Consider the following 12801-nt stretch of genomic DNA (forward strand, 5'->3'; position numbering starts at 1 on the left):
AAACTACCCAAACATGGAAAAAATCTTTTAGATTATTTGAAAATAAGTTATAACATGTATCTCCAAAGTTCAGAAGCTCAACAACTTCATCTAATTTATTTTTACTTTACTCCACTGCTTAATGCAATTTTTGATTATTAAACCGGCAAATAAAAATAAATATGAACCTTTTCATTCTAAATACTCTTCTCATATTTTATTTTTAAGATTTTTGCATCCTTACAGATTTTATTAGTTTTTGTATATAATTCATAATTTAAATATATGTTTTTATAATAGTCATAGTTTGTAAAGCTTTTGATAACAATTACACTTTCAAAAGTATTTAAAGTAACATCTACAATTTTTAAAGCCAAAATCTCTATGGCTAAAATTCTAAAGCCAAAAGATAAAACAAAAGTCCTGATCACAGGTGACCATATTGTACATAGTTGTTACCAACAGTAAGAATTTAGTGCTCCTTTTAGGTAAGGCTTGACGCATGTATTCAGTGTTCTAAAAATCGGCAACCCTAATAAGAGTCAAGAATCATGTTCTTATCTAAAGGACAGGCTTAAACCTTGAAACCTATTACAGAGAAAAAGGACAAGATTTTTAGTTACCGAACCAAAAAATAATGCCTTTTTATTACCGAACCCCGGAAAACTTTTGAAAAAACTGCTAGAGCCAAGATTTTTAGTACACTTTTATACAAATGGGCACCATTTAAGTAGGGGCAATATCAAGAATTCGATCTAAACTCAAAGAAGCCATTTTAGAAAGGGTTTGAAATTAAACGCTATTTGTAGCTCTGTGACACCTCTAAAACGAGCTTGCCCATGAACTGGTACTTCTTGTCATATCCCAATCCAGGATTACTCTGCATTGCCGATGATTCAGAGAGAAACATCAATACCTCTTTAGATAATATCTGATGAAAGAGAGTGATGTTAGAATGAAAGATCTTGAGGGATTGGTTACAGAAATCAAACCTTAAGACTAAGAACAGCACGATCTGCAAATCGTTTCAAAGAATCAGGTGCACTTTGAGGAAGTGTTGTAGCAATTCTATCGAGCTCCTCGTTCTGTGTCTTAGCAGTTATTCGGTGAGGACCACTGTAGTGATCAACAAGGTCTTTAAGAAGGGGAGCTTGCGTCATCACCTCATCAATTGCCTCCTGTCAAAAGCGAGAAGGTTAAGCGATCACACAAACCATAAATAATGCGTGGATGCTAAAGCCATTGTTAGGGTTTGACAATCTTCTTCCTATACCTCCTCTCATCTGATGATGATGGTAGTGATTTCTTCATGATGGCTTAAACCTTGAGAGGGTTTTAAGTTACAGTGCTAACATGAGGTTTTAATAGACGACGCCGTTTCTCATGACCTATTTGGATTTTCAAAAACACCCTGAAATGCATGCTCGACCAACGAGATCATGAACCTTTTTTCCGTTAAGAATAAACCAAAAAAAAAAAAAAAATTCCATTTGAGAAAAATGTTATAAACTGAAATGAGTCTCAGAACAAGAACTCAGAAAGCATGTTCATTGTTGCATTTGTTTCCAGATACTACAGAACTGGAGATATAACTCTGCTCTAGAGATTAGAGAACAATTAAAAAAGATAACTGAAAAGAAAAATTACTCAAGGAAAAAAACGAAATGTTTTTCATCACTCTCCAACACCAACAAAGCCTCTTTGGGGTTGGTTCTGTTTCTCTCCTAGTTTGAGGATGGTGATCGACTGAATCTTGGTCTCACTGGTGTCTTTGAAGGGCTTACCCTGAAGAAGAACATGTCAAATTTTTGAGAGTCAATAAAACGTTTCTTACATACATTCACTTGTCTACAGTAAAAACTTGTGTGTTACCTTATCGGCTGCGATCCTAAGACTACTCCACTGCAGTTGAGCGCCCCAACTGCACTCTCTGCCTATATTTCATCCCCAAAGCAAACACTTATTCAGTATAAGCCTTTGAAGTTTGTTGGCTTTACTTGTAAAAAACATCTGAGGGAGCTTACCATGGCAAATTCAACAAAAGCTATACGAGTAGAATGCAACTGGTCACCAAGAAGCCTTATGCGAGTTACCTGTATAAAAAAAAAACATGTGTTATTGTAACTCAGAGAAAAAGAACATAGTAGAGTGTTTCCGGATTCTAGACTCTAACCTCACCGCAGGCAGACTCAAAGAAGGTTCTAACATCATCTTCAGTGGCCTGCAAAGTTTAAAAACAATTACCTTAAAACCAAGAACATCTAATACAAAATGAAAGATAGACGTTAACACGAGAACAAGTGTTTACATTCTTGTCAACATTAGTGCAGTAGATGGTTCTGCTACACATCTCCCTTTCATCTTCTGACTGAATACCAACACAAAAGTTTCTGTTTTCAGAACTCAAAAATATAAAATCTAATTTGACAAAATAGAATTTTTTTCTTTCTTTCTTATATTACCCTGGGGAGAAATGTGGGATTCACAGGAAGAATAGCAGTCTTTGAAGGCAAGACCCTAACTGGGTAATAACCGATCATTGTTCCACCTACACTTAAAGCAGCCCTTGCACCATCTGTTTTGAAAACCCAATAAAAAAAACTTGTTACTAATGGCTAAAATCAAAACCTGAAGTTGAGATTTAAGAATCTGTCAGCTTTTAACTTACGGTCATCAGAGAACTCAACAAAGGCAAAGCGAAGCACTGAATGTGGATCTCCACAGATACGACAATCAACAACCTTTAGAAAAAAGAATGCAGTTGTTACTTAAACCACATACAAAGAAAACAAATAAAAAAAAACTTGTGGATGGATATCAGCTTATTACTTGTCCATAGCTGCTGAACAAACCAGCTAAGACTTCCTCAGTCACCTAATTGGAAAGAAGAATAATAGAAATTACAATAATGCAAAAGATAGAAATCCTGAAGAGAGATAGAATTAAGTAACTTACACTCTGATCAATGTCAGAGACATATACAGTTCTTCTAATATTATCCTCTCTTTGAGCCTTGGAAGCTCTTCCAGTTATCCTCACTTTCCTCCCTTGGTTATAATTGTTTCTGCTCTGTTATCCCACAAGACCAAAAAATTTATAAGGGTAATAATGCTAAGTAAAAGTTCATTCAAGAGTTGCAAAACAAGACCAAACCTCAAACAAAAGTTTCTATATTGAAAACAGTCAAATGAAACTCCAAGCTGGAGACTTTCTAGCGTAAGAACCCAAACTAACTTCACTTTAGAAACACCAACCCAATTAAATTCATTAACAGAGTTTTTTTTTTTTTTTTTTAAATTACCCTCCGGAAATTGCCATCCTTTTTGTTGTCGGCTTTAAGATCTTCACCAGACAGCTTCTTAGCGGTCGCAAAATCTTCAGAAGACAGAGACTGATTGTTCTTCTTCTTGTAAGAAGGAAAGAACTCTTTAGCTTCAGGATTCAGCGCAAGCTTCTTCATTTGATCGACGTCCGGTTCCGGTTTAGTTTCGGATTTGGGTTTGAGGTCCGATTCCGATTCCGGTTTAGAATCCGTTGTCACCAGGCTCTTCTCAATTCCGTCAGTGACAAGGTCGTGAACAGAATCAACATCAGCCATTAGATCAGAAATTTTCAAAGTAATTTTAGAAAACCCCACCACAACAAACAAACAATTCACCAGAAAAAAAAAACAGAAGATGGATGGATGAAATCAAAAGCTTCCAACTTTTTTTTATTCTCTCTTGAGATTTTCAGGTAATAGTGTTAATGAAGATCCATTTCGGAATTGTAAGCTAAGCAGGGGAGAATGCTTGATCGTATATATTTGGAATCTAGTGTACCATGAGAGAGAGAGAGAGGATGGAGAAGCAGAAGAAGGAATGATGGGTTTTGGTTTTAGTTTTGCCCTTTTTCTTTGCTCAAATGTAGGGGTGGGCAAAAAACCCAAACCGAACCGAATCGAACCAACCAAACCGAAGTTAAACCGAACCAAACCAAACCGTAGTCTTTATGTAACCCAATTGGTTTATGTTTTATTCAACCCGAACGGTTTGGTTTGATTTGGATTTAAACCAAACCAAATCGAACCAAACCGATAATCCAATATATATATAGTAAAAATATATATGATATATATATATATATATATATATATATTAATATATTGTAAATTTTAGTTAATGTTTCATTTTTCATTTTTTCATAACTTCCATTTCTTTAAAAAAATATATAAATATGATTCAAATAATACTATTATATATAAAATCATGTAGCATAAGTTTTTATATTCTCACTCTATCATTTATAAGTTGATTATTTTTTAATAAAAGTATAAAACTGATGCCTTCATATTTTATAACCAACCCGAACTACACCGAACCAAACTAGACTATAATAATGTAAACCGAACTAAATCTAAACCAAACCAAACTGAACCGAACCGAATTAAACCCAAACCGAACCCAAACCAAAGCTACTTTGGTTTTAATTGGTTTGAGTTTTATAAATCCCAAATTACCCAAACCAAACCGAATCCAAACCGAACCCGAAACTAAACCGAAATGCCCACCCCTACTCAAATGGACGCTAGCTCTCTCTCTCTCACAAGAGTGCTCTCTCTTCTTTTCCGGAGAACATTTTTTATTAATTTTATTCTTTTTTTTATATAATTACGTCAAAGAAATTAAAATAACAGGAAAGATAGATTTGTTTATTTTATTCGTTGGGTAGGACTTTAGATAAATTACAGATAAATCCCACTAATTTATTATTACTCCACAAGTATCCAAATTTTAGGTTTCCCATGTTTTCAATCCAATGGGATTCACCAAAATTAATTTTCTCGATTTTGATTTTTTTTTTTTAGTTGATAAAAAAAACCAAGATTGAGAAAATTAATTTTGGTGATCGGTGTATAATGACTAATGAGCATTTTAGGAACTAAATCGTATCATGTTTACAACTATAGAATTAATATTTTTGTAATAAACATACTACATGAATTGTTTAATTTTTTAAAACATATTTACTTTTATGAATTATTAAAGAGTATATATTAAAATTCAAGCCATTTTCTACTTCCAAATAATTTTTTATTAGAAACAGTATTTTATAATAGACTGAAATTGAGATTATTTCAGAAATAGAATAACAAAATTATTTTTATTCATTACTTAATTTGTCACTCCAAAATAAATTAAGCTTGAAGCGAAACTTCTATTATAAAACAGTATTTTTATTTGGAAATGCTCTTAGCTTAGCACCATTTTTTCTTTTTATATATTTTATGTTTTATTATGCTTTTATATGTTTATTTTCACCATTTTTCAATTTTCACTTTTCAATATTTTCTTTAAGACTGAAAGAAAATGTATTAATTTGTTTAAATTTGTAAATTTTTTTTTAGTTTTAGGGATATAATTTACGTTCTGGCTTTATAATGATTTTCAGAGCTTGATGTTTAAAATTTCATTTGTATTATTTTATTAAGCAAAAATATATATGACCCCTATATATCATACATATCCTCCACAAATTTTGGTATTTGTTGGGATACTATTCCTTATTATACTCGGTCCTCATTCAACAAAAAAAAAATACTGTTTATGAACATTTAATTTCTCCAAAATTGCATGATATGTCTGTTGATTTTGCTCCACAAATTTTGGATTTGTTGTGATATTTCTTTTCTGCCTTTTACTTTTGATGGTATTCTTGGCCAGACAACAAAATTACTCAGACTTTAATTGCACTTTTATCTTTGGTTTTTCTTCTACTTTTTAGGTTAAAGGTTTTTATTCTAATTGTTACTTCTTTTGATATTTTTTTAACTCCGTTTCTTTTAAAACAAGGTTGTCATTTTTGTATGGACATATGGGTAGATAATCACTACTTGATGTATTTAAATACGTAAAAAGGTTCTTTCTCTTTCAGCAAAAAAAAAGTTTTATTGGTTAAGAAATTGGCTAAAGATGTGATGTAATGACAAGCTGAGCTTTTCCTGAAAGATGCTAGCAAACGAAAAAAGTACCCCAAAAAAACTTGGGCAAATTTCAAAAGTGACGTTTACTTTTTCTTTTCTTGAATATTATTCGATATATCATTACAATACATTGAAAGACACTAGTATACGTAACAAAAGTAATTAAAATGGGATTTGTTATTACCCTTTAAATAGTTTTACGAATAAACAAACAATCAATAATATTTGGCAAGTTGACTTGACACAGATTTTGCTATTCGTTCATAGGATCGGTTTGCATTTTAGTATACTGTTACTATTTTGCAATTCCTTTATATACATCTTTTATCTGCTTATATCATTGTTTTCTTTTCTTTTTGTTTATGTCAAACACGCATGATGCATAAAATAACTCTCTTTTTCTTTGTTCAAACAAAATAACTCTCTTTAAGTTCTTCAAGGTGTGTGTTCTCGATGTAGATGGTAAGAACATTTCTAGGTGCAAAGAAAATTAGCCAAATGATTAAACCTGATAAATAAATATTATATAAATATCCATTTACGAAAGGGTAATACCTACAATTTCCTTCACTAAGAAAGGGATGCGTCCACTTTAGGCATGTGGATTTGATTAGATCAGGTTTTTCAGATCAGTTAGTTCAAAACTTGGCTAATTTGATTTAGTCAAAATCTCGTCGAATTGTACCGAAAAACTTTTGATTCGGTTTGGTTTTATTTTCGAATAGTTCAGTTTCAAAATTTCTACTCAATTTAACCAAAGTTTTAAATTCGGTTAAATTTGGTTTAAATTATTTGAAAATTTGGTAAATTTTGGTTAGTTTATTTATGTTAGTTCGGTTATTTCTATTTGAGTTTTTGTTAATTAGGTTAGTTTGTTAATTTAGTTAATATGTACATAGTTTATTTGTTCTTTTTTTTTAAAACCGAACTAATCGATTATCAAATTATCGAATAGAACGAAACCTCCTAACCGAACACCGATAACCAAACTTTTCGTTTGGATCAGTTTGGTTAATAGCCACTGGCACTGGCCTAGTCCACTTGCTTAAAATCTAGGAAGCGTTGGGATCCTGTCTCTTCCTACCAGATGAGGAGCCACCATATATTAAAGATACAATTATAGAAAGCTAGAAAACAACGAAGCGTCTCTAGACTAGAATTACATGCCATCGTTGTTATATGTTATTGTGGAGCCACCGCTATCGTCACCTTATCGTTCTGCCGCCAAGTCATCGAGGAGGAACCACTACATCCAAAACCGAGCCACCATCTTTTGGAATCAGTTTCCTGCTGCGAGCCTGCCAACTTTATGGGTATTGAATCAGCTACTGTCGTAGAAGTAAATTAACTTAAATCAAAAATCTTATACCTTAAGATTAGCAAATAATTAATTGTATCAATATTATAATTGTAATTTGAATACATAAGTCAAATCTTAAACCAAAGACTTCTGTTTATATTTTGATCAAGCGATTTGCCTTTATTAAGTTGATTGCTTAGCTTATTTAACGCCGATCACTTATCTTCTTTTTCTATAGCGTCCGTGAGCCATTATGGGTGGAAAATATGTACCTTAACCTTTTTATCTCCTCCTCGTTGTTTTCCGAGTGATTTATGTTATTGTGTGGCTTTCTTCTCATCTTTTTCCTCTAAATTATTTTTGTTTAGTCATGATAAGCCAAATGTTCACTTTTTACGCAATGTTGTGTTCATTAATATTTTGTTAATATCAGCTTTATTTTAGAGAGTTAAATCTTGGTGTTTTATGCATGCATGCATGGTTAGCATCTAATATTTAGGTTGTAGAAATTGAAAATGATAATCATGCTTAAACGGTGACTATAGATGTTGGAATTGTGAATGAGAGTTGCCCATTGTTTAGAGTAATGAGTATACTAGGGTCACATGAGAGAATATTGTTTGTTTGGGTAAATGAAGTATTTCTTAGAAGGTATCTATAAAACACCAGTGGAAAGATTAAAAAGTTTATAAGATCTTATTTCATAAACGAATATATTTTCGGAATGATGTTAGGAAAGTGATATTAGTGTAGAGTTGTACTTGTTTTGTGTTATCTGAGAAGTGTTTGTGGATCTCAAAGATAGTTATTATCCTTTTCAAAACTAATTAGATTTGTTTGTTAGTACTTTGTATACGAAGATGAACCACTACTAGTCTTAGTTCATCTCTAATCCCATTTTATTTAGTCTTAATGCATTTCTACACCTACTCTATTCAATAGTATTATATTTTCTATTCTATAATAGAATAAAAATAGATTTATTTTATATAATGTAACATGTTTATTTTCTGTTCATCACTTTATTTTTTACTCTAAAATAGGGTACATCGGAGTAACATGTTTATTTTTTACTTTGAAATAGATTTACTCTATATAGAGTAACATGTTTATTGTTGCTAAAAAGTGCATTGGAGCAACATCCAATTTTATTATAAATTACTTTATTTTAGGAAAATATAGTAAACTACTATAGATGGTCAAAATACACAATTTATTTTATATTAGGTATATTAATTTTCAAGATAATTCGTAATCAACATTTCATCCTGGTATAAAATTAGACAAAAGTGCAAATTAGAAGAGAATTGATAAAGATAAAAACATTTTGATCCACCTTTTTTAAACAGAAGAATCATACACCAGAAAAAAAGACAGCCAATTATTTCTCAAAAGAACAACAGTAAACACTTCCAACACGGAAACATAAAAACACAGGATTCAAAGATGTTCAAAACGCAGTTTTTGCATTTATTCAACACCAAAAATCTGTCTGAGCTTAAGCACTTGCTGATAAACTTTCTCAGATTCAGGCAACGAAGCAGCAACACTGTCGCGTTCAACACATCTCTTCCCCCAAGCCACGATCTTAGGACACTCAGCTTCCACAGAAAAATCACCACATTTCTCGAGGGCATAGAACCAACTGTAGAATGGGACAAGAGCTATGTCAACATAACCAAATGTCTCTCCTCCAAAGTAAGACTTGTCTCCAAGCTCAGCTTCAAGAACCTTCAAGCTGTCAAGAAACTCCTTCTTGCCTTTCTCTTGTTCTTCTCCTTTGTTGTTTCCCCAAATCTTTCTTCCTCCTTCAAACGATATCTGCATAATGGATTGAACCATAATGAAAAACACAAGCAAGCAGCATAAAACAGAGGAAATGAAACTGAAACAAGTTGCAGTTAACTACCGTTTTCTCGGCGAAATCAGCCCAGAACCTTGCAGTGGCTCTGGCTTGAGGATCAGAGGGCAAGAAAGAAGCAGCATCAGTCCACGTTTCATCGATGTACTGAACTTGAATGAGAGATTCAGAGATGGGTTTGTCGCCGTGGATAAGGACAGGGACTTTCTTGTGAACAGGGTTTGATTTCAGCAGCAGCTCACTCTTGTTCCACAAGTCTTCTTGTTGAGTCTCGAACTCAACTCCTTTCTCTCTCAAGGCAATCTTCGTCCTCATGGCGTAAGGACTTGCCCAGAAATCTAAAACCACAACTTTCCCGTTTTCTTTCCCCATTGTTGTTGGTTTGGTTCTACAATGACCATGCCGCAGAGCATATATATATACACACACTCATGTAATCCAGAGCATGGTGAAGACGTGGGAAACAGATTGCATTAGATAAATCTAAGAATGTGCTGCCCAGACGATCGTGGAATCAACTCAAAAACTACAGTTGACTTGCAATGCTTTCAATATAAGGACACTCGTACGATGAAATGTTATATAATATATAAGAAAATCGTTTGTAACAGAAACTGTCAGTCTTTTGTTCTCTACATCGCCTCAAGTTTCAGAGCAGTACCACAAAAAAAGCACAAAACAGAGATAATGTAGCTTTAATAAGGTACACAAAAATTACCACTTTGAAATGTTAATATGATCATTCATGACAAAGACTACTGTCTGAAGCTGTTTATGAAAATGAGCTTCCTTAATTTTTCACAGCTTATTCAAACAAAGGTGTGTCGCAACCTACACATTTCTTTACTCTTGGTCTTTGTGTTCCATACGCCTTGATTTACGGTAAAGAAGAAAATCAATGTATGCAGAAAGATTGTGCATATAAGGTTACAACTCATACATAGCCAGTGAAAGGTCTCTCTGTTCCATTCTGTCTAGTGATGTAATACTGTTCTGCAGGGTCCTGAGATTTTGAGGATTATAACAATTTTGATTAAATTTTTTTATTAAAGATTTTGAGTTTATGTGTAAGTAATTTTTCTTAGAGATTTGAAGATTTTATATAGGTAATTTTTTCTTAACTGATGTTGTTGAATTTTTTCAAGCTCATGTCCATTATTTCAAAACTAATTATTATAATCTTGTCCATTTTAAATCTGAAGGTAAAACTCGTATGGATTCAGTTTTGGATTATTTCTCAAAATAAGCTATAATAATCAGAGTTGGACATCTCTCAAATCAAGTACTACACAAACCCTTTTCCAATCTCCAACGAAACTTTGTTACACTCTACACATACCCCCTGAAGGTTGCATTGTTGCAAAGTTGAAAGTATTTTAGTTTTCTTGCAGATTTTTTAAATCTATTTCTGATACCAATTGTTGCGATTTTTAAGTCCGTCATAATCTTCCAAGGCCGATTTATATTAGGCCTAAAGGTCTGCCCGCATGAATTTTTGATCATACTAATTAGAATTTTACATTCGCAACAGATATAATGCTTCACTATCCTATGATTAGGACTGATCCCACTGTTCTGTTCTAAGCTGTTTCTTCCACTCATATTCTTGGGAAAAGTCACTCTTTTCAGCTTCTGTACATCGTTTAATCTTTCATATCTTAGGGCTATCTTACTAAGTTGGTCTAAAGCAACAACACTCTCAGCATCAGGTAATGGAAAAATGCAAAGTGTTGATTTGTTAATCATTCTTGATCACTTTAACCAAATTCTCATAACCGATTGAGTGTGATACTCAAAAACTTGAACATGATATGAGAAAATTTAGGAGTTAATGTTTTGCTTTTTTTTCCTGGGAAATCTAGAGACATGTCCAAATTTTATTGGTCAAATTACTTGTGTATTACATAAAAGATGCTTAAACAGAAAGACGAGTTTATTTAATAATTCTAAATTGGAAAAAAAAGATTTGGGGGAACTAAGGAAGGAAAAACATGAGAAAAGAAAGAAAGAATTTCTTGAGAGATATTTGGTTATGTTGACATAACTTTTGTCTCATTCTATAGTTGATTCTACTCTTGATAAATGTGGTTGGTGACTTCGTTGTTGAAGCTCAATGTCAATAGATCCTAGCTTGAGGGAAAGAGATGTGTAGAACAAAACATGTGCTATATTAGTTGTTTGAATATGAAAGTTTATTAACAAGTTCATTTTAGATTGACAAAATCTCAAGTTAAATTTTAGTATGAAAAAGTTGTCTCAGTATGGACAAGCTTAGCTGCAGCAAGACCTTTGCTATTGTTGGGAATTCTATAAAAGATTTACTCGTGGTATGATATAAAAGTATGGGAGGATTCACGAATTCCGACAACGCCAACAAAACTATCTAGGTCAAAAGTACCGGCAGCTCATTTTTAATAACAGTCAGTGATTTTATTAAGAAGGATTTAAAAGAATGAGATGCTGCAATGCTTAGAAATTTTGTAGTACCAAAGATATACTGTTGATTAAAATCTTGGCCATAAGTCGATCTTTACACCGAAATACTTATTGCTAGAACTTTACCAAAAAGGGGTTGTACACTGTTCAGTCATGATATTGGGTGGCTGGACATCTACTTAAAGATGATGAAAACGCGGTTTACACAGAACCAAGAATTATGAAGTTCCAAGCCTTTGCTTAGAAGTTAAATGCTCCTCAAAGAAATTATATGGCAATTAATCTCATTGTTGCAAGGAATTTGACTCGTCGTATGCGATGTGATAACATCTGTCCTAGATGTAGGGAGCCTGATGAGTCAGTATCTCATGTTATCTTCGAATTTCCACCAGCTATTCAAGCGTGGGCTTTAGCAGCGACACCATCTCATCTGAATATTTTTCTCGTGTCCAGTATATTCACTAAAATAGATTATCTTTTTTAGCGGAAGAATAGTACTAAAGGTCTGGGAGTTGACAGAGACTCTTACCCATAGATAATTTGGTATCTCTCGAAAACAAGGAAGGGTAAACTATTCAGAGAGATTGACAGAGATCCGCTTGAACAGATACAATATGCAGATGGATTGACATGACCCGCTTGAACTGACATGATATGCAGAGGGAGAATGCCAAGCATGGTTCACTGCCAATGAACCGACTACTAATGTGAACCAAACACCAGTTCTAACATCTCAAGTCTTATGCATGGAGAACATTTATATGATAGATGGCTCTTTGACCCCTACATTCTTTTACAGTGGTGGTGGATGATTATGGATGAATAGCAACAGACGACCAAAGCTTATAGGTATGCATAATGTTATTCATAGAGAATCTATTTTGCATACGGATCGGAGTTGGAAGCACCAAAATGGGCTATGGAAAGAATGTTGCTTTTTCGGACTGTCAACATTTTGGGAAAGTTTACAAAGATTCGATTGCGATTGTAAGGGAACTACGGGCCTGGCCGAATTTCTCAATAGAGCTGAAGGAGATACAATAATTGTAGAGAAGATTTCAAAACTTCAGTAATTTTCTATATTCCACGAGAGTAAAAGAGAACTGCATATCACTTAGCTAGAAACGCTAGAACATTTCATAAGAATCTTTGTTTTATTGGTTGTTCTATTCTGGTTTATTTATCAATACCACCTCAAAGTTTGTCACCAATAAAACAATATTTCGCACCGCTTTTACATCAAACTGCAGTTGTACCGAATCA

At 33.2% G+C, this 12801-nt stretch overlaps 2 protein-coding genes across 2 annotated transcripts; both read right to left on the reverse strand.

The window, feature by feature from the left end:
• Positions 1–1449: 1449 nt before the first annotated feature.
• On the reverse strand, positions 1450–3879 carry LOC108856984 (polyadenylate-binding protein-interacting protein 8). Its single transcript, XM_018630900.2, has 10 exons — positions 3281–3879; positions 2935–3048; positions 2809–2853; positions 2648–2720; positions 2442–2554; positions 2288–2347; positions 2153–2200; positions 2004–2072; positions 1852–1913; positions 1450–1764 (listed from the first exon to the last, which is right to left on the reverse strand). Exons 1-10 carry the CDS (start codon positions 3575–3577, stop codon positions 1704–1706), a joined length of 942 nt encoding a protein of 313 aa, XP_018486402.1. The 5' UTR covers positions 3578–3879; the 3' UTR covers positions 1450–1703.
• A 4743-nt stretch (positions 3880–8622) lies between these two features.
• LOC108860569 (glutathione S-transferase U28) lies at positions 8623–9474 on the reverse strand. Its single transcript, XM_018634434.2, has 2 exons — positions 9151–9474; positions 8623–9062 (listed from the first exon to the last, which is right to left on the reverse strand). Exons 1-2 carry the CDS (start codon positions 9472–9474, stop codon positions 8712–8714), a joined length of 675 nt encoding a protein of 224 aa, XP_018489936.1. The 3' UTR covers positions 8623–8711.
• Between the last annotated feature and the right edge of the window lie 3327 nt (positions 9475–12801).

Source organism: Raphanus sativus, chromosome 5 (genome assembly GCF_000801105.2).
Source record: "Raphanus sativus cultivar WK10039 chromosome 5, ASM80110v3, whole genome shotgun sequence".
In the NCBI taxonomy this organism is placed as follows: domain Eukaryota; kingdom Viridiplantae; phylum Streptophyta; class Magnoliopsida; order Brassicales; family Brassicaceae; genus Raphanus; species Raphanus sativus.